This window comes from Myotis nattereri, assembly GCF_964212035.1.
Source record: "Myotis nattereri genome assembly, chromosome: 5".
Classification (NCBI taxonomy): Eukaryota; Metazoa; Chordata; class Mammalia; order Chiroptera; family Vespertilionidae; genus Myotis; species Myotis nattereri.
The window spans coordinates 6,031,473-6,053,401 of record NC_138080.1 but is presented as its reverse complement, the minus strand read 5'-3'; the positions used below and the strand labels follow the sequence as shown (position 1 = coordinate 6,053,401).

General features: G+C 51.6%; 1 protein-coding gene across 1 annotated transcript in view; it reads left to right on the top strand.

Moving 5' to 3' along the window:
- Window positions 1-21,698, top strand: part of RUFY1 (RUN and FYVE domain containing 1) — a 56,189-nt gene extending 34,491 nt beyond the window's left edge. Inside the window, exons 12-18 of the mRNA XM_081091945.1 lie at window positions 6,929-7,026; window positions 11,216-11,335; window positions 11,827-11,956; window positions 15,631-15,725; window positions 18,314-18,362; window positions 19,447-19,524; window positions 21,170-21,698. Coding sequence (XP_080948071.1) covers window positions 6,929-7,026; window positions 11,216-11,335; window positions 11,827-11,956; window positions 15,631-15,725; window positions 18,314-18,362; window positions 19,447-19,524; window positions 21,170-21,316 — 717 coding nt within the window. The 3' untranslated portion in view covers window positions 21,317-21,698. The remainder of the gene's footprint in view (window positions 1-6,928; window positions 7,027-11,215; window positions 11,336-11,826; window positions 11,957-15,630; window positions 15,726-18,313; window positions 18,363-19,446; window positions 19,525-21,169) is intronic.
- The last annotated feature ends 231 nt before the right edge of the window (window positions 21,699-21,929 follow it).

Below are 21,929 nucleotides of genomic sequence, written 5' to 3'. Positions count from 1 at the left end.
CCCCGCCTGGGTTCCTGCTGCTGCCTGCAGCAGGGAGCTGTGGCGCGCTGCCTCTCCGCCCTCTCGCGTCCGTCCTGCAGAGGGAGAGAATCGGCACCTCCGGGAGGTCCCAGTGTCCTAGGCCCTGTTACATGCCACGGTATTTATTTTATTTGAGTCTCCCAGCAAACCCCTAGAAAAGTTTACGAAATGGGGAAAGCGTCAGCGACAAAACAGAACCGAGTGGGTAAACCACGTGCCCTGGTGGCACAGCTGTGCCTGTGGCCCCTCACTGTCTCCCTGCTGCCCGTTCCCTCACTTCAGAGGGCGATTGCTTGAGAAGTGGTTTGAGGATAGAAGTTTGTATTGTCTTTTCAAGGTTTGCCAAGTCTGCGGGCCACACCGCGAGCAGTCTGCTGCTCGCCTCGCCTGTCATTGCAGAGTGGTGAAGGGAGCCCGCCCACAAAGAATCCATCGGGCCAGGGTCTGGAAGCCACCATTCTGTGTCCTTCTCAAAACTTTGCTTTTTGAAATTCTGTTTCCTGTTTTATTACCACAACAGTCCCCCTCCACCTTCTTGTCCGTGGATGTGGTTTCAGCTTCACTGTCAAAGACAGTGTGAGAGCAGACAGTACAAATAAACTGTTATTTTGTCCTTTTTAAAGCGATCGCCTCATCATCGTAACAGCAATAGTGAAAATCAAAGCAAAAAGAGAAAAGAGAAAAAAACAATTTCACCTTCCTAACAAACTATCTGTTTTAATGTTTGGTGTTTTTATCTGGTTTGAATGAGTATGTAGACATAACGTGACATGTGTTTTAGAGGAAACTAAACCACTGTAAAAACTTGGCAGGCCCTAAAGTGGAGTGGCTTGAAAATACGGACGTTTGTATCTTAGTTACTCAGAGTCATTTCCAAGGAGAGCATTTCAGACCCGCTTTGTTCCGCAGTCACTCAGGGACCAGGCTAAGGGCGGCCCCAGCTCTCGGGCCGCTCTGGATGTCACCCTTCTTGCCGGTGGACGGTGGGGAAGAAACGCAGGTCAGCACTCGGGTCCTTCTCTCCAGCTGGAGGCATGAGCGGCAGCCGCCCTTCCATCGAGTCCATGGAGAAGGGCCGCTCAGCGTGGCTGCTCTGTCCTTAGCCACACGTCATAGGAAGTAGAGGATGCGTGTTTGGCAGACACAGTTGTTCCTGCCACACAGGCCATCCGGTCCTTGCATCCTCAAGTCCGCAGCCCCTGGGCGGTGGCAGCACTCCATCGAGTGGCATGCCTGCAGCAGAAGACCCAGTCTTTCTCACGGTAACCGTCCCTCCCAGCATCCGTGGCAGAGCAGGAAGATAACCATGAGGAAGGCCTGTCTGGAAGGGGAAACAGGGAAGTGGCCGGTGGCAGTCATACATTTTCTGGGTAGCCATTGCGAAGGATGCCCGGGGGCAGGGGCACCATCTCTTAGCATGTCTGCTACCCCGCTTCTGCCTTCTGAAGAATTTGTCAGCCTCCCTCCGTGGCTCCTGAGAAGTCCACCGTCTGTGGCTCTTGGGGAACGTGGCCTCCCTGGCGACTACACAGCTTTCCTGGCCAGCTGCGTGTGTGTCAGTGTGCCGGCCTGGAGCTTGTACTGGGGATCAGTTACAGAGACTGTTCAGGTCTGACTCATGTCGCTGACAATGCAGTGCCCTCAGTCATGGCCTCGGATCTGTTTATTTCCACTCAGCCCGTGTCAGTGGCCAGTGTGTTGTTTTATTTATTAAACACGTTCTTGTGGCTGCTTCGTTTCTTTGTTCGCTCTCTCTCTCTCTCTTTCTCATTAGTGGCCAGTCGCCTGAAACAGCTGATTGAGCCTTGAAGAAATCCCCCTATCCTGACCTTTCCTGCAGAACGCCCCAGGGCCTCTGCTGCCTAGTCTTCCGTCTTCTCTGACTTAGGTCAGGGTCGGAGCAGCTGCTTTTCTAACCCGCGAGGCCCCAACATTTGGCCCCTCTGTTTCTGCCCTCTCTCTGCAAACTCAGACCTGCCACACACACCAGCATTCCTGCTCTTTATACCACATCCCCTGCAGCCACCGCATGGCTGGCAGGGATTCGCGTCCCAAGCTTGGGCAAGTGGCAGCTATAACTGTTTTCCATAACTAACAAGGGTCACCAGCTTTCCAGCTGTGACACCTGTGGACAGTGCCAAGCCCCTGCCTGCTGGGTCAGTGCTGCAGCACCAGGCCCCATGTCTCTGGTGGCCTGTTTCCACTTCTGCCCTTACCCTCTGGCCGCAAGTACCAGAGTCCACCATATCCCTCTGTTTGGGACACACTGTAATCAGACACCTCTCTGATGGTCTTCGTTCCTTTTATAACCCTCTCCCCTACTCCCATCCTCTTTCCTCTGTGCTAACATTCTAAATGTTTACTTTTTGGCCCTAACCGGTTTGGCTCAGTGGATAGAGCATCAGCCTGCGGACTCAAGGGTCCCAGGTTCTATTCCGGTCAAGGGCATGTACCTTGGTTGCAGGCACATCCCCAGTAGGGGGTGTGCAAGGAGGCAGCTGATTGATGTTTCTCTCTCATCGATGTTTCTAACTCTCTAGCTCTCTCCCTTCCTCTCTGTAAAAAATCAATAAAACATATTTTTTAAAAAATGTTTACTTTTTGGGGTTTTTTTGTCATTCTAAGATATGTTTAATTATTTTGAGTACATGAATTTTTTTACTTTTTTCTGTTCTGCTTGCTTGTTTATTTTGTTTTTTAGATTCAATTTTTCAAAATTATATATTTTTTATTATTAATTTTAGAGGCAGAGGAAAGGGGGAGAGAGAGAGGGAGAAAGAAACATCAATTATTGTACCACTTATTTATGTATTCACTGATTGATTCTTGTATGTGACCTGACCAGGGATCAAACCTGCAACCTTGGCATATCAGGACAACGTTCTAACCAACTGAGCTACCCAGCCAGGGCTAGTTTCAATTGTTGATAGATAGTATTTATTGCCATTTTATTGTTCATATTTTTTATCTTTTTTCTTCTTCTTAAAGATGACCCTTTAAAATTTTATATAATACTAGTTTGCTGGTGATAAACCCCTTTGGCTTTTCCTGGGCTGGAAAGCTCTTTATCTGTCCTTCAATTCTAAATGATAGCTTTGTTGGGTTGAGTAATCTTGGTTGTAGGTCCTTGCTTTTCACCACTTTGAATATTTCTTGCCACTCCCTTCTGACCTGCATAGTTTCTGTTGAGAAATCAGCTGACAGTTGTATGGGTACTCCTTTGTAGGTAACTAACTGTTTTTTTCTTGCTGCTTTTAAAATTCTTTCTTTGTCTCTAACCTTTGGCATTTTAATCATGATGTGTCTTTGTGTGGGCCTAATTGGGTCCATCATGTTTGGGACTCTCTGCACTTCCTAGACTTATATATCTATTTCCTTCACCAGGTTAGGAAAGTGTTTTTGTTTTGTTTTTTAACTGTTTAAAATGTTTTTATTGATTTTAGAAAGAGAGGAAGAGGAGGGAGAGAGAAACATCAATCGCTGCCTCCTGCACACACCCTAGTAGGGATTGAGCCCACACCCTTTGCATGGGCCCTCACCAGAAACTGGCGACCTCTTGGTGCAAGGGACAGTGCTGAACCAGCTGAGCCACACTGGCTAGGCAACCAGGTTTGGGAAGTTCACCACCATTATTTTTTTTACGCAGCTTTCAATTCCTTGCTTTCTCTCTTCTGGGACCCCCATGATGCAATTATTGATATACTTGAAGTTGTGCCCAAGGCTCCTTACACTATCCTCACTTTTTAAATTCTTTTTTTCTTTTTATTGTTCTGATTGGGTGTTTTCTGCTTCCTTATATTCCAAGTATCTGATTTAATCCTCGGCTTCATCTGTTCTACTGTTGATTCCCTATAATGGAGTCTTCATTTTAAATAATGTATTCTCCATTTCTGACTGGTTCTTTTTTGTTTTCTAGTTCTGTTTTTATGCCTCCTATCTTTGTTCAATTTCTCATAAAATCATCTACTCTTCCCCTAAGTTCATTAAGCATTCTTATAACCAGTGTTTTGAAATCTGCATCTAGTAGATTGCCCATCTCCTTTACTGGATTTTTATTTTGTTCTTTAATTTGGGACATGTTTCTTTTATCTCCTCATTTTGGCAGCCTCACTGTACTTCTGTCTATGTGTTAGGTATGGCTGCTGCATCTCCCGGCCTTATGTAGTGGGTGTTTTGTAGGGTCCAGTGGCACAGTTGGACAATCCAGATGCACTGCTGCCACCCAGCCCCCCACCCCATGTGTGTGTACACTCTCCTGTTGTAGTTGAGCCTTGATTGTGTTGATATATTTTTCTCTTGTTCCCCAAAATGTATCTCATTTTTGTTTAGGTTTTCAAATGTTTTAGCTTATAGCTGTTCATAATACTCTTCTACAAAATTTTTTAATCTCTTTTATTCACCATTTTTATTTGCATTTTCTTTTTTTTCTTATTCAATCTTGTCATAGATGTGTTTGTTCTAATAATCTTTTCAGAGAACCTTTTTTTTTCCAATATTCTTTTTTTTTTTTGTATTTTTATTGATTTTTTACAGAGAGGAAGAGAGAGGGATAGAGAGTTAGAAACATCGATGAGAGAGAAACATCGATCAGCTGCCCCCTGCACATCTACTGGGGATGTGCCCACAACCCAGGTACATGCCCTTCACCGGAATCGAACCTGGGACCTTTCAGTCCGCAGGCCGACGCTCTATCCACTGAGCCAAACCGGTTTCGGCCCAATATTCTTTATTGTTGTTTTTCCTTATTTCATTGATTGCTATCCACATTTATACTATATTCTTTTTATTTCTTTGGGTTTGCTCTCTAGCTCATTTTTAACTTCTGAAATACATACTTGACTCATCAGTTTTATTAACTTTTTTATTTCCTAAAAGTTTTTACTTGAAGTTAACAATTTCACAGTGGCTGCACTAATTACATTCCCATCAACAGTGTACAAGGGTTCTCTTTTCTCCACAACCTCTCCAATATTTAGTTCTTATCTTATTAATAACTAGAGGCCCGGTGCATGAAATTTGTGCACGGGTGCGGTCCCTAGGCCTGGCTGACGATCAAAGTGCGAGCTTCCGGCATGGAAGGGCAGGTCCCAGCTGACCTCTGGGCCCTGGGCAGTACCTGGGCCCTCGCTCGCACCTACCTTGGCTTGGCACTGCCCGCTCACCTGCTCCACCATCCCACCACGGTCCCACTCTCATTGGGGCCTATTGGGGCTGGCAACACCTCCACTGCCTCCCCGCTGCCAGCTCCGCGTTGCTGACGCCCACCATGATCTGTGCTGCCCCCCCCCCGGTGGTCAGCAAATGTCATAGTGAGCAGTTGAACTCCCAGTCTCCCAGTCGAACGACCGCCCAAGGGGACAATTTGCATATTAGGCTTTTATCATATAGGACTAGAGGCCTGTTGCACGAAGATTCGTACAATAGGCCTTCCCTTCCCCTGGCTGCCGGCACCGGTTTTTCTCCAGCACCCAGGACCCAGGCCTTCGCTCCGGCCGGAGCTGCCATCAGTCTTCGCTCTGCTGCTTCGTGCCTACGTATGCAAATTAACCACCATCTTTGTTAGCGGTTAATTTGCATATCTCACTGATTAGCCAATGGGAGGGGTAGCGAAGGTACGGTCAATTACCATGCTATCCTATTATTAGATAGGATAGCCATTCTAACAGGTGTGAGGTGGTATCTCATTGTGGTTTTGATTTTCATTTCCCTTATGACTAGTGATGTTGAGCATCTCTTCATATGTCTGTTGCCCATTTATGTGTATTCTTTGGGAAAATGTCTATTCATGTCCTCTGCCCCCCCCCCTTTTTTGGCCCATTTCTTAATCAGATTGTTGTTGTTGTTGAGTTGTGTGAGTTCTTTATATATTTTGGATATTAGCCTCTTATCAGAGGTACCCTTTGCAAATATCTTCTCCCACTCGATTGGTTGCCTCAAACAAACTAACAGAACAAACATAGATACACACAACAGAATGGTGGTTACCAGAGGGAAGGGGAGGGGGAGGAAAAGGGTAAAGGCGGTTGAGTATATGGTGACAGAAGGAAACTGGACTTTGGGTGGGGAGCATGCAATAGAGTATACAGATGTTAAATTATAATCTTGTACCCCTGAAAGTTACATAATATTATTAATCACTGTTACCCCAATAAATTTAATTTTTAAAATGTGAAAAATTACCCAGAAGTACTGCTTTAGCTGTGGCCCTCAAGTTTTGACAAAGATATTTCATCTCAAGCATGTTTTTCACATTTTAACATCTCTGGAATTGAGATTGCATCCTATAGTCAGCGGCACGGCGTGTTTCCAGCAGCAGCGCTTTCTCTCCTAGTGTAGGGAAGATCCGGGTGCAGTTATGCTCAGTGGCATCTTCAGTGTAGTAATACACTGCACTGTGTTTTCACTGTCTTCTAGCTCTGAGTATTTCATAATTTCTCTTCTGTGTATTTTCTTAAGCTCATGTTTAGTAATATGAAACTACTAAATAGTTTCCTGACATGAGGTGTTTTTAGTTATTATTTTGTTGTTAGTGTCTGATTTTATTACATTAAGGCCAGAGAATACAGTTTTTGTATTATTTCCTAAGAATTTATTAGGACTTCCTTCTGCCCTTAGCCTTTCTGTGTCCTTTCATTTTAAAAATGTCTCTTGTAGACACACAAAAACACAGTGCTGTTTGTTTGTTTGTTTGTTTGTTTGTTTTTGCTCCTCCTTGTCCCACAGCATCTGCCATGGTTAAATGCCTGGGCTCAGAAAGTCACACTTGAGTAATACTTCCAGGGCTCTGGGGAAGAGCAGCAGTGAGTGAAATGCTCTTGCAAGTGCTATGATGGTACCAAGTGAACAGCCAAACCCTGCTAAACTCAGGGTGAGAGAGAGGCGTCTGACCCTGGCCTTGCTTTTGTAGGATACAGAGAGCAGTTTGCAGCAAAAGGATGAAGCCATCGCATCTTTTGAAGAAAAAATCAATCAAGTCATGTCCAGCATGAAACAGATGGAAGAAAGGTAATCCCTCCCCTGGAGATACTCCCTGGAATGGGCGAGGCATTCTCCGCGCCTGAGTCTCTCCCGGAAGAGCAGACAGGTGGGCTGGCTGCCCTTAGCCCGGGGCCTGCATTCACTCCAGTCCTCGCAGGGCAGCAGGGCTTCTGGGGCTCGATGTCACTGTCACAGTAAGACATCAGGTCAGTATCGGGTCAGAATAGAATCTGAAAATAGACCCACAAACATGAGCAACTAATTTTCTACAAAAGTGCAAAGGCAGTTCCATGGAGACAGGATTGTGTTTTCAGTAAATGATGTTGGAACAACTAGACATCGCTAAGCAAGAAAATAACCTCAATCTATATCTCACACCTTTATATAAAAACTAGAGGCCCAGTGCACAAAAATTTGTGCACTCGATGGGAGGGGGGGGTGGTCCCTCAGCCTGGCCTGTGCCCTCTCGCAGTCTGGGACCCCTCGGGAGATAACGACCTGCTGGCTTAGGCCTGCTCCCGGGTGGCAGAGGGCAGGCCCAATCCCTAGGTGCAGCCCCTGGTCGGGCTCAGAGCAGGGCCGATTGGGGAGTTGGGGCGCCGCCCCCTGTCACACTCAAGGCAGGGTCGATGGGGAGGTTGCGGCACCACCCCCTGTCATGCACAAAGCAGGGCCAATCAGGGGGTTGGGGCGCTGCCCCCTGTCACTCATAGAGCAGAGCCCATAATGGGGGTTGGGGCTCTGTACCCTGTCACACACAGAGCAGGGTCGATCAGGGGGTTGGGGAGCTCCCCCCTGTCATGCACAGAGCAGGGCCCATCAGGGGGTTGGGGAGCTCCCCCCTGTCACGCACAGAGCAGGGCCGATCAGGGGGTTGAGGAGCTCCCCCCTGTCATGCACAGAGCAGGGCCCATCAGGGGAGTTGGGGCACCGCCCCCTGTCACACACAGAGCAGGGTGGATCAGGGGGTTGTGGCGCCGCACCCTGTCACACTCAGGGGAGGGCTGATGGGGAGGTTATGGCTCTACCCCGTCACACACAGAGCCGGGTCCATACACAGAGCAGGGCCGATCAGGGGGTTGAGGCGCCGCCACTGTCACACTCAGGGTAGGGCCGATGGGGAGGTTATGGCTCTAACCCGTCACACACAGAGCAGGGCCTGTGGCGGGGGGGGGGGGGGGTGAGGAGGGGGGCGCCGCACCCTGTCACACACAGAGCAGGGCTGATCAGGGGATTGGGGCACCGCACCTTGTCACACACAGAGCCGCAGGGCGATCAGGGGGTTTGGGCGCTGCCCCCTGTCACGCTGATCCCGGTGCCGGGAGGCCTCACGGCTCCGCTGATCCCGGTGCTGGGAGGCATATTACCCTTTTACTATATAGGATAGAGGCCTGGTGCACAGGTGGGGGCTGGCTGGTTTGCCCTGAAGGGTGTCCTGGATCAGGGTGGGGGTCCCTACTGGGGTGCCTGGCCAGCCTGGGTGAGGGGCTGATAGCTGTTTGCAGCTGGTCACACACCCTTCAGGGTGGGGGTCCCCACTGGGGTGCCTGGCCAGCCTGGGTGAGGGGCTGGTGGCTGTTTGCAGCTGGTCACACACCCTTCAGGGTGGGGGTCCCCACTGGGGTGCCTGGCCAGCCTGGGTGAGGGGATGATGGCTGTTTGCAGCTGGTCACACACCCTTTAGGGTGGGAGTCCCCACTGGGGTGCCTGGCCAGCCTGGGTGAGGGGATGATGGCTGTTTGCAGCTGGTCACACACCCTTCAGGGTGGGGGTCCCCACTGGGGTGCCTGGCCAGTCTGGGTGAGGGGCTGAGGGCCGTTTTCAGGCTAGCGGGTGACTGAAGCTCCCAACCACTCCTTTTTTTCTTTTTTTTTAATTCTGGGCCAGCTTTAGCTCTGGCTCCAGCTCTGAGGCCTCTGCTGCTGAAAGCAGGTATCTGGTTTGTTTGGGTTCTATAATTGAAACACTGTATCAACTCTAGCTCTGAGATCCCAGCTGGCTGAAAGCAGGTTTCTGGGGGTTTGTTTAGCTTCTATATTTGTAACAATGTTTCAACCTGCAAGCTCAGAGGCCGGCAAGGCAGGCGGGGAACGTTTGTTTCCTCCATCACTGAAGCAAGCAAGCCTCATGTTAGCTTCAAGCTGCCTGGCTGCCAGCCGCCATCTTGGCTGGCAGTTAATTTGCATATTGCCCTGATTAGCCAATGGGAAGGGTAGCGGATGTACGGCTAATTACCATGTTTCTCTTTTATTAGATAGGATGAACTCAAAATGGATCATAAGTCTAAATATAAAAATTTAAACTATAAAACTTTTAGAATACCTAGAAAGTCTTTGTGACCTTGGGTTGTACAAAGACAGTTTAGACATGATATAAAAGCATGATCCATGAAAGAAAAACTTGACAAGTATCATAATTTAGAACCTTTATTCTGTGAAAGACACGGTTAAAAGAATAAAGCCCGAGCCGGTGTGGCTCACTGGATAAAGCGTCGGCCTATAGATCGAAGGGTCCCGGGTTCGATTCTGGTCTAGGGCACGTACCTCAGCTGCAGGCTCCTCCCCGGCCCTGGGCAGGGTGCATGCAGGAGGCACCAAACGACGTGTTTCTCTCACATCAATGTTTCTCTCTGTCTTTTCCGTCTCTCTTTCACTCTCTCTAAAAATCGATGGAAAAATATCCTCCCGTTGAGGATTAAAAAAAATAAATAATAAACAAGTTGCAGATTGGGAGAAAATGTGTAAATCACATACAGGTGGGGCAAAAGTAGATTTACAGTTACTCATATGGAAAATAATACAATAATTAATAAAGTATAATAAACTATGTTTCATGTCCTCACAGCTGTAAGCCTACTATTGCCTTCCCCTGTATCTGACAAAAGATTTGCATCCAGTATTTAACACTTTCAACTCAGCAAACAGTTCCAGTTAAAAAGGACAAAAGCCGAAGCCGGTTTGGCTCAGTGGATAGAGCGTCAGCCTGCGGACTGGGGGGTCCCGGGTTCGATTCCGGTCAAGGGCATGTACCTTGGTTGCGGGCATATCCCCAGTGGGGGATGTGCAGGAGGCAGCTGACCGATGTTTCTCTCTTATCGATGTTTCTAACTCTCTATCTCTCTCCCTTCCTCTCTGTAAAAAATCAATAAAATATATTAAAAAAAAAAAAAAAGGACAAAAGACTTGGACAGAACTTCCCGAAGAGGGTGTTTAGATGGCAAGGGATTAGTTAGGGAAGTGCATGCTAAACCCATGCTGAGAGGCCTCTACACACAGCTGGGTGTTTTTAATGACAACGCCCAGTATTCGATGAGGCTGTGGAACTACTAGAACCCTCGTGTATTGCTGGTGGGAATGGAAAATGGTACAACCACTTTGGGAAAAGTTTCTTAAAATAAACTGAACAGCCCCAGCCAGTGTGGCTCCATGGATGGAGTGTCGGCCTGCACACTAAAGGGTCCCGGGTTCAAAGCACATGCCAGGCTGTGGGCTCGATCCCCTGTAGGGGGCGTGCAGGAGGCAGCCAATCGTCATTGATGTTTCTATTTCCCTCTCCCTCTTTGAAATCAATAAAATTATTTTAAAAAATAATAGTAATAAAGCTGAGCATACTCTTAATATGACCCAAAAGTACCACTTTTGGCTATTTGCCCAAGAGAATAAAAACTTATGTTCATACAAAAGCCTTTACACAAATGTATAGCAGCTCTATTCATAATTGCCAAAAACTGGAAGCAACCCAGATATCTCTCATGAGGGAATGGATGACCATACTGGCCCTGAAATACTACTCAGCCACAGAAACATGGACCGGTCTCGAAGATACTGTGCTGAGAGAAAGAAGCTAGTCTCGGAGGGGTATATGAGTAATAATTCCATTTCTCTGATGTTATCAAAAAGACAAAGCCATGGCGTCAGAGTTGCCAGGGGTCAGGGATGGGAAGGGGGGTTGCAGGGGACCCCACTAGAGCGTTTTCTCAGGCGGGGGGGGGGTGGGGGGCGGGGGGCGGGACTGCTCTGTTTCCTGGTGGCCGTGGTGATTACACAGTCTGGAGACATGCGTGCTGAAACTCGTGGAACTGGACACACACGAATCAGTTTTACTGTCTATTAATTAAAAATGAAAGAAAAAACTATGCAGCAAGAATATGAAAAATTGCTCCGTTGAATCGGAGCTCTGATCCTTTCCTTAAAACGCTGTGGTTCTTCTGGCCCAGGTTGCAGCACTCCGAAAAGGCGCGGCAGGGCGCGGAGGAGCGGAGCCGCCGGCTGCAGCGGGAGCTGGGCTGCCGGAGCGGCGCGCTGCAGGAGCAGCTCTCCCAGCTGCAGGGCCAGTGGTGGGTGCCCCCTGCAGGGCTGGAATGGGGTGAGGGCAGGGGTGCTGGGGAGAAGTGCAAAGCCAATGAGGAGAGAAGAGACGTGTGTGTACCCCATTTCACAAGTGAGGAAACAGGGCACAAACTCCTAACCCTCACAGCTCCCCCCACAGGATCCTCTGTCGTTAGGATCCATCTCGGTGGAGGGTTCTGCTGTGCGCCCCTGAGTGTCAGAGCCCGTCCCTTGTCCCTTCCTCTGCGTGCGTGCGAGGACTGTCGGGTGCATGCCACGCCCGCCCTCCTGCATGCTCCTGGCCTGGGCTGTGGTGTGCAGGCAGCTGGGGGGGGGGGGGGGGGCAGCCATGTTTCCATGCTTTGCTGAAGGGTCTAAGGCTCAAATGGAATTCAGTTTCCTGTGAATTCCATTTCCTCTGTGGTGTCTTGGGTTGGATTGTAGATTTACCATGAAAATCTCCCTCAGAGACTAACTCACATTTGTTTTGGGAAAACAGCTCAAGTCTTGAGAAAGAATTGAAATCAGAAAAAGAGCAGAGGCAGGCTCTCCAACGGGAGTTGCAGTGTGAGAAGGACACCGCGTCGCTCCTCCGGGCAGAGCTGCAGCAAGTGGAAGGGCTGAAGAGGGTGAGTGGCACTGTCCTGGGGCAGAGAGCGGCCAGCATGGGGGGGGTGGGGGTGCTGCTCTCTGCCTCCCCGGCTGGAAGGCACCGTCCCCCACTTCCTAGCTTCTGCTCTCGGAGGAAAGGGCAAGGCTGAGCGAAAGCCGGTGAGCTAACCAGAGACTCGGTGGTGAGTGCTGTGAAGAGACTGGAGTAGGAGACGTCCCCAGTGTGGGGGTGGTCTGGGAACAGAGCGACAGTCACCGGAGACGGGAAGGGCCAGCCAGGACCCCCAGGCGCTGTGAGGTGTGTCGCGGTGAAGAAGCAGAAAGAAGGCTGCGGCTGAGGAGTGACAAGCGGAGGGAGGAGGCGCTTGAGCCGAGGTCTCTAGCGAACAGCCGAGCGGGGCCCTCACAGCTGTGAATTTGGGTTTTATTCTGAGCACGATCAGAAGCTGTTGGAGGGGCCTAATCCACTTCATTTGAAGGCCATCGCCAGCTACTGTGTGGAGAATGGGTAGTGAGTTTGCAAGAGAGAAAACAGTAACCACTAAACATCACACTGCGGAGGGCCTGCGCTCGGCCAGGGAGGTGACCTGCCTCCCGAGGCCCGCCTGGCCCGTGGTCATCCCCAGGACGCCGCTGGCCCAGGGCCTCCGTCTGCCCTATCCAGACCCGAGTCTGTCCCGGGGTCGCCTCCTTCCTCTGGAGGGTCGGCCTGGACCCTACAGTGCAGTCCCCGTGCGAGGACGTGGGGGGCCAGCACAGACTTCTCATCTGGCTGGACAGGGCCTCCCTGGCCCTGGGCAGCCCACAGTGAATTACCATGTCTCCCCAGCAGGCAGGGGGCCCGGCCATTCTGGTCAGAGCTGCCATCCAGGGACCTGGGTGCATCCCTGGCTTCTCCAGGTGGGGCTGGTGCCGGGCTCAGGGTCTGCAAGCCACAGGTGGCCTTCCCACACCTCCCCTCTGGACGAGGGTCCTGGGCGGGGCAGCCTCCAGGCCTGGATTTTGTTGTTTAACGTGGTGATGGGTGCCGCCGCGCAACTCAAACAAGCCGCGAAAGGCCCTGTTGATTTCTGTCGGAAAGTGCCTACCGCCTCTTGTGAGAGCGCCCACCAGGCCAGGGTGAGGGTCACTGAGGAGGAGAGAGCTTCCTCAGCCGCCACTCAGCTCGCAGAGGGGAGGGAAACAACAGAGGGGGCAGAGGACTTCTAGAAAGCTCTGCTGTCATAGAACGTACGCCCATACTCCACTTCAGAACTCTGGTGTAAGTTTTGGATTCCACACCCACCGCTCCCCACACACACAGAAACAAAACAACGTGTTTGGCGTTGCCCACAAGCCTGTTTTAACAGGCTCTGGGGGAGTGCCCACCACTCAGGCTGAGGCCCCACGGCGCCCAGGGTCAGCCCTGGGCCCCAAGTTATTTTTCTGGGTCTTCGTTTGGCCCTCATCAGCCCACGTCCTCCAGGTGGAGAGGCCTAAGCCAGCACTCGGACATCCTTAGCACTGCCAAGGAGGCAGGAGAGGCTCACAGCTGTGAGCCTGGCTTCTGGCTGAGCGGAGCTCCCCCTGTGGGAGCGCACTGACCACCAGGGGGCAGTTCCTGCATTGAGCGTCTGCCCCCTGGTGGTCAGTGCACATCATAGTGACCAGTTTTTCGCAGTCATTCCGCTGTTAGGGTCAATTTGCATATTGCCATTTTAGTATAGGATATCCTATATAATAAAATAGAAACATGTAAATTGACTGTCCCTCCGCTAGGCTCACCAGCCAATCAGGAGAGTATGCAAATTAACCCAACAAAGATGGGAAGCCTGCAGCCACGGGATGTCTCCCTCTCCCCAGAGTTAGGAGCACCAGCCCAGGTCCAACCAGTAGCCTGGTCCTGACTGCCGGGGTGAGTTCCTGCAGGCTGGGGTTTGATCCCTGGGCATTAGCAGTAGGAGACCAGTGCCTTTGTTATTGCTGTGTGTCCAGGTTTTAATTGGCTAAATGCTCAGCGGTCCTGGGCACCAGCTTAGCAAAATCTTTTAGGACGAGAATTCTGTCTGGGTTTCCTCAAATCCCCTCAGCCACTACTCACCCCTCTGTGAAGGCGCAGAACAAGTGCGGCCCCTTAAATAAAAATCAGATGTCTCCAGCAACGGTGGGCCTCTCTCATCACAGTCACTTGGACTGGATGGCATTTGAGTATTCATCTAGGCACCATGACAGGGAACACACAAGCTCAAGTCATGATCTCTGCCCTTAAATAATTCGCAATCTTATTAGAGCGAGTGGCTGATAAAAGCGCAGTAATGACATCAGAATGTAAGGCAACAATACAGAGAGGAAGAGGCAATTGCTAGGATGATTTTCCAACAATTAGTACAAAGAGTATGTGCTGTGAATTAAATTAAAAAATACGTGTGGAAGTAGCTGCTTTATGAATATGGGATCCCTTCCTATTTTAAAGGAAACTGAGTTCCATGTGAACTGGGTAATATGCTATGATATCTGAGGCACAGGACGAGGGAGGCCCTAAGGGCACTGTGCTCTGATATGTGAGTCATTCTTTATTGATCAGTGTGATTTATTTCTGCATGCCTCAGTTTTGTGATAGTTAAATTACTAGAATAATACAATACATCTTGCTATAAAATATTACTAGAAGATCAAATGATCAGGTGACATTTATTGTTATTTTCTATAAATGAACACAATCTCTGATATGCTAAAGTGATAGGTATTATAGAAATATTCAGATAGGGAGACCTACAGGCTTGATTATAAGTGAGGCTTACTATCACAACCCAAATTTATTGCTTAAAAAGAAAAGCAGAGAGCCAACTAGAAACTGAACCAAATATATGCCCTTGAAGGGCAAATGTAATTGGATAAGCTTTGCTATTACAAGAGCAAGAAGAAAAAATCAGATGCAAGAATGAGAAGCAGATGGCATCCACTCTAAGCTGCTGTTAAAGAAAAAGGATGATATACTATAAAATACTTGAAGCAGATTGTAAAGAGATTTGTTCAGAGAGGATTTCCGAGAGTAGGTGGTATTTCAGTTAATTTTTTTAATTGTGAAGAGGTTAGCTAGATAAGAAAAAGGTGTAGGGGTCCTGGATTGCAGAGGGTGCAGGCGTGGCTGAAGGACCCCCCCACCCCCACCCCTGTGCACAAATTTCATGCACTGGGCCTCTAATTAGATAGATAGATAGATAGATAGATAGATAGATATTTTAAAAGAAACTCAGACAGGTAAAGCCTTATTTGCCCTGCAAGGGTGACTGCTTTGAATGTCCCTGATGAATGCAGCTGCTTCCTGTCCCATGTCACCGTCCGCTGCAGAGCTACTCCCCTGCACTCACCTGTTCTGGAGAAGCAAGCTAGTGATTACTCTTTTTTAAATATGTTGTTATTGATTTCAGAGAGGGGAGGGAGAAAGAAACATCAATGACGAGAGAATCATTGATCAGCTGCCTCCTGCATGCCCTCCTACGAGGGATCAAGTCTGCAACCCGGGCATGTGCCCTGACCGGCATCCAACCGGGACCTCCTGGTTCATGGGCCAGAACTCAGCCACTGAGCCACGCCAGCCCGGCTGCCTTTTACTCTTAAAACACATTCTGACCTGCTTGTTGCTCTGATTACTAAACCTTATAAAAAGGACTTTCAACTCTGTGTCAAGTGTCTGGTTTGTTCATTTTAGGAGCTGCGAGCGCTCCAGGACGAGAAGGCAGAGTTACAGAAGGTTTGTGACGAGCAGGAACAAGCCCTCCAGGAAATGGGACTGCACCTCAGCCAGTAAGAACCTGCTCCGCTCCCTCCCCATGAAGAGTCTGGACACTGCATGACTCAAGTACCAAACCTATGTCCTGTTGTCAGAGGAGGGGGAGCCAGTCAGGGAGGCTTGCCAGCTACTCAGGGGTGCCCCCAAGAAGTGAGACCTCACGGGCATAGAGCCCTCCTGTTCACTAACACAGCATCTGGTCCCAAGGGAGCCAGAGGGCTGCTGAGAGGGTTGCCCGAGGTTGGAGCACCGGGAGCCCTGGAGCTGAGAATTGGCCTGCGGCGAGTGCCTGCCTTTCCCCGGGGAACACTCGCCCGCCAGCCCCGTCTCCGCTGGGCGGTGCTGCAGCCGAGCAGACCCTGGGAGTTTGTCTCCCTCTTGACTGGACAGCCCCCTGGTGTCCTGCCCTGCCAGGCACTCAGATGGGTCACACTGCAAATCGTGCAGCTTGTCCATGTGGAACTGCAAACCAGCTTTGTCCCTTATGAGTCAGGACCCTTGGTGGCAAGTGACAGAAATCCAGCTCCAACTGGCTTAAGCAAAAGAAGCCATAGGATCCGTCCCTGCCCCACCCTGCTGTCCTGTCTGTCGCTTTCCTCCTAGGCAGTCTGGTGCCCTCAGGGGCAGAATGGCGCCCGGCAGGGTCTGTGAGACGAGTTCTCTTTCTGCGGCTCTCCCAGACCCCCGGCTGACTCACTGCCCGCACCTGGGTCCTCACACAAGCGCAGTGACCAGAGAGATGGGGCTCTTGTGACCAGCACAGCCTGGGCTCAGGCCCAGTGCTGAATACAATGGGACCAGGAAGGTCCAGAGGTGGGGCCAACCTGAGAATCAGCTATAAACACACACCCAGGACACAGATCTGCACCCCTAGGGTTTCTCAGGCTGGAAAATCGGAACATTTAGGTAAAGCAGTGCAGGAGGCTGGTCCACAAAAGCAGTAAGAAAGGAGATGGTATGGCTCTGGTGGGATGTGAGGTGAGGGTGCCGGCCCCCTCGCTGTATCCTTCTAGACCAGCTCAGGGCTACCGACCACCCTTTCACCCTGAGGCCCGCCCGCCGGCTGCCTCGCCTGCTGAGTGCCCGGCACTGCTCTCTTCTGGCCGGTACTTGCCCCGTCCCCACCCTGGGGGGCTGCTGGGCGATGGGCAAGGCTGGGTACCTGCCCCTCGTTTGGAGCACAGGGAGCTCTGAGGGTGTCCATGAGACCAAGGAGCACCAGGTGTGGGGCTGGCATACAGCTGGCTCCTGGGGGTGCAGTGGTGTTGAGGGAGGGAGAGAAGGACGCCTTGGCACGGTCCGCTGTGCCCCGGTGCACCCCCTTCTCAGGGACCAGCACCATTTTCTCCTGCCTGGACAGCCCGCAGGCGGTCGAGAGCACCTTCCTGTTCTAGGGGCTTCAGCCTGAAATGTGGCTGGGCCTGGTCTGGAAACAGCCCTGCACTCGGCAGCCTTGCCCTGCTGCCGCCTGACGCGCAGCCGGGCTGTGCAGTCTGAGCAGGGCTGCGTGCTGTCTCCCCTTCCTTCTCCTTGCAAGCCCACACCACACGGGGGATAGAGAGGGGAAGCCTGTCCCCCCCTCCGCCCCCTGCAGACATCAGCTGTGCTGTGGCTCCGAAGCCGGCACATCCTCGGGCCCATCAATCTGCTGGCCTATTTCTGCGGGGGGCCGGGGGAGGGGGGGGGAGGGGGGCGGGCGTGATCTTTCCTGAAAGCCATGGGGTTTTCTAAAGGCCCTGATGCTCAGAGCACTGACACTTTGACCCTTAGATTAGATAGCTTTGGTGGTGGAGGTGGTTGGGGGGCGTTGAGGGATTGAGGGGAAAAAGAGAACGCATGGACATGGACAGCGGTGTGCTGATTGCAGGGTGGAGGGGGTGGGGTGGAAGAGAGCATAGAGGATGCATGGTGATGGAAAAAATGATCATAATTTACCATAATTAAAATAGGGGCTCAGAATCGTTTGCCCTTGCAGTTGTGTGAATTTACATTTCAGTGACAGGTATGAGAGGAAAGGCCGGCCGTCCTCCCCTGGACAGACCAGCACCATCTCACGCAGCTTGTGCAAATAACGCTTGTGTGGTGGTTAGAGAAAGAAAAGAAAAGAAGAGAAAGGGCTCAGACCATTCTCCCCACAAATGAGTGTGTTGTGTTTTCTAGCTTAACTCTGCCCGTTTGACCGCTGTCCTTTTATGTGGCTAAATGCTCTTACCTAGCAGCACGGAGCAAGGACCAGCGGCCGTGCGCTCCCCTGCCCCGCGGTCAGCAGGAGGCCGGACCCTGCGGGTGTGGGTGCCTGGAACAGGAGCCTCCCCGCACCGAGCAGTCACGTGCAGGAATGTTTGCCCAGAGACCCAGAACCCTGGGCTTTTGTGAGAGAATTCTCAAACGATTGCAGTATTTCAGTCATTTTCGATCCTGGCAGGCTAAATGGTCTGTTTGGGGGCCAGATTCAGTCCACAGGCTCAGCTCAGCCCTCGACATGGGAGCCGGTGGATGAGGCGATTCTGGGATTATAAAAAAGTGGGAAACATTTTAGAACGACTCATATTATACTCCTAAGTTATTACCCCACAAACCTGCTCTCTCTCCTTTTTTAAAGGTCAAAGCTGAAGATGGAAGACATCAAGGAAGTCAATAAAGCACTGAAGGTACTGAGTTATTCCTGTTATTAGCATAAAAGCCGCTCTGTGACTATTGGTCAGCTCATGCTAATACCCTGCGTGCGCCTGGGTCTTCTCCCCAGAAGTCAGGTGAGACCTGAGCAGCAGTGCCGCTGCGCTGGCCGTGCTGGTGAGCGGCAGGCCCACGGGAACCGTCTCCTGGCTTGTTCCCCTGCCACCAGCTGGAGTGACACAGGCCTCGATGCAGGTGCCCTGGTGAAGGAGGCGAAAGGCGGCAGAAAGAGGCCGGGGTGTTTTTCATAGTGAGACTGAGGCCTTTCCTCCGAGTGAGACCAGAGCCCTCCCTGCCCCTGTGGGGCCTGCGCTGTTTCAGGGGCCACTGACACCGAGGGGGCAGGAGGCTGGGTCATTTGGGGAAGAGCAGCGTGACACCACCGAGCAGGGACGTGTGGCCAGGTGGCCCAGGCCAGTTCAGCAGAAGGGACAGCCCGCCCGTGGTGGTGACAGCAGGGCCAGCTGCTCCCCCAAGTATACACCAGAGCAGAGACCTGATGACGGGGCATCTCCCCTCCAGCGCACACAGGTCAGAGGCAGCAAAGGGTCGCAGCACCTACCAGCACTGGGCTTGGAACAACTGTCTGTCTGTCTACCCTCCCTGTAGAGTGAAAGCGCCTTCCATGTCACGGCCGGGCTGCTGGGCTGCGTGCGCCCTGCAGGGCACACAGATAGACATCATGCTTCTAGGGCCCTTTCAGAGCCTCAGGTGCCTCCCCCACGGTGCTTCCCGTGACAGGGACCACTGTGGCGGATGGTTTCTGTCTGGCTAAAGGGCTGGCCTTTCTCCCTCCTGCCAGTTCAAGAGACACTTCAGAGTGCCTCATCCAGGGTTGGAGCTGCCACCCTGACTCTCAGGACTCAGCCAGAGGCCTCTATTGGAAGGTAGTGAACGGGCTGGAGAATCCGGCTTGAGGCCCAGGGGACAGCGTGCTTAGGCTGGAAACCAGAGCCACAGGCCAGGCCAGGCCTGTCCCTGGAGAGGAACGAGGCCGTGGGGAACTGGGTGCTGCGCAGCCAGAACACAGAGCCGGCCATCAATGTGCTTCCCTCCCAGGGCCACACTTGGCTGAAAGATGACGAAGCTACCCACTGTAAGCAGTGTGAGAAGGAGTTCTCCATCTCCCGGAGAAAGGTATGTGTGCCCAGGGGCTGGGTTGGTACCCAGCTGGGCTCCCCTTCCTCTGGTTCTGGGACGAGCCCTTGGGACAAGCCAAGTACTGTGGTCACGCCTGGTGTGCTGGCCCATGCGGGGTGCTCCAGTCAGTCACAGGCCTTGTCCCCAGCACAGTCCTTTCAGCGATTGGCAGTTTCTTTGGGAGTTGGGCTGCTTGTGTACACAACTGGTCTAAGTGAATGTATCATTGAAAAGCCTTCATAAGCAACAGAAACAAAATCTGCCCAAGTTGGTCAAGAAAAAAGGATCAGTGGGCAACCGATGGGCAGCGGGTTTTGGGACAGGCATCCAAGTAGCACCCAAAGCTCGCAGGTCACCTGGGCAGGGCACTTGGTCCTGCTGCCCTGCTGCCAGCCTGCTTTTCTGCCTGGGTAGCCTGCCTCCAGGTCTCGAGAACAGGTCCTGGGCCCAGCCTTTGGTTCAGGATTGAGGACCATGGTTGGCCAGTTAAGAGGACAGCCAGAGGCTAGATTCCCAAGCAAAATAGGGAGTCCTCACCAAAAGGGGGATGCCTGCCACCCTGGCACCACCACCCCATTGCCATATAGATGCACATTCCCGCCTGTCCCGTTAAAACCCTCTGTGGAAAAGAGGAAGCAAAACTTCCAAATTCTAAAGAGAACAGCAGCAGCCCAGGCGAGGCTGCCTTTGAGACCAGTCACTCACAAGGCCTGCTAGCGGCGGGGCTCCACACGCCTGGCTCTCCCTACACCAGTTCGAGGTCCAGCTTCCAGCCTGATGGGCGTGGCAGTGGCAGCAGTGATGTAGAGCCCGGAGGAGCAGAAGCCACACAGGTCCGGGTCTTGGCGTCTGCTCTGTGCCCGCCCAACACGTGTGGCAGCTCAGCTTACAAAGCAAGACACCGTCACCCCCCAAGACGGACCAGTAAAGGAGCCATAAATGCAGCCGTCACTGATGATCCGGGCCCAAGTCCAGTAAAACGCATTTTAAAGAAAAAGAACCTTAGTCCTAGCACACACCACTCCACCCACACTCCATGGGTTGTTCAGGAACATAAATGTAGAAATAAAGGTCTAGAGCAGGGGTGGGGACCGCGGCCCACGGGCCATATAAGGCCCATGAAATCATTTGGCCTGGCCAGGCCAAGGCATTAGGGGTGAGTTAATTACATGTTTAACCAAAGATAGCAGGCTGCTTTTTTTTTTTTTTAATATATCTTTATTGATTTCAGAGAGGAAGGGAGAGGAAGAGATAGAAACATCAATGATGAGAGAGAATCATGGATTGGCTGCCTCCTGCACGCCCCCTACTGGGGATCAAGCCTGCATCCCAGGCATGTGCCCCTGACCGGAATCGAACCTGGGACCCTTCAGTCCTCAGGCTGACGCTCTATCCACTGAGCCAAACCAGCCAGGGCCGCAGGCTACTTTTTTAAGTTGATAATTTTGCATGACCCATAAATTTTGTTATAAATAGCCAAAAGGTTCCCCACCCCTGGTCTAGAGGAACTCCTTCCAAATTGGCAAGTCTCTGGGGGAGGGACCTGGAATTAGTAAATGAACTCTGAAAGGCTGCAAGTCTAGCCTGGGTGTGGACCAGGGAGCACAGCCTGTCCTGTGACTGCCTCTCTTCTGTCCTCCAGCACCACTGCCGAAACTGCGGCCACATCTTCTGCAACACGTGCTCCAGTAACGAGCTGGCCCTGCCCTCCTACCCCAAGCCCGTGCGCGTGTGCGACAGCTGCCACACCCTGCTCCTGCAGCGCTGCTCCTCCTCCACAGGCTCCTGAGGCCTCGGAACAGCGCCAGCTGCAGGGGTTCGAGGCTCGGAGCTGCTTCCCAAGGGAATCTAAGGAGAGAGCCGTTCCTGGGCCGGCCGCCAGCGCTTTCAGAGTTGTACGGAACGAACTCTGGATGGAAGCTTCCTCCTCAGTTGGCTGCGTCACTGGTTTAGGGTCAGAAGTAACTTCATGGTTTTGCTACTGTCATTTTCACTTTTTCAAGGACTTACCTATTTTGCAGCAGTTGCACTAGTGTAGTGAGTAATCAGTTCCTCTCCCCCGCACTGCCCTATGTGCCTCCCCTGCTTGAGTCAAGAAATGGGCCCTTTCACACCCTTGTAAGTCACTTCTCACTCTCGTGCAGGGAATAAAGGAGCTTGTGTCAACCTGAGTTAGCCTCTGAGGACCCCTCAGACAACTCCGTTTCGGGACAATAGGCCCTTTGGGGGCCGTGTTTGGGGTGAAGCCTGCTGGGTTCTGGGGTATAGGCTGTGCTCTGCCCAGTGAGCCAAGGACAACTTGGGCCGTTAAATCCATTGGTGGGATTGGGAAGTGACCTGTCGTCCAAGCTCATGGAGACACCTGAGGGGAAGCACCTTGGGGTTTGCATTTCAGAAGCAGA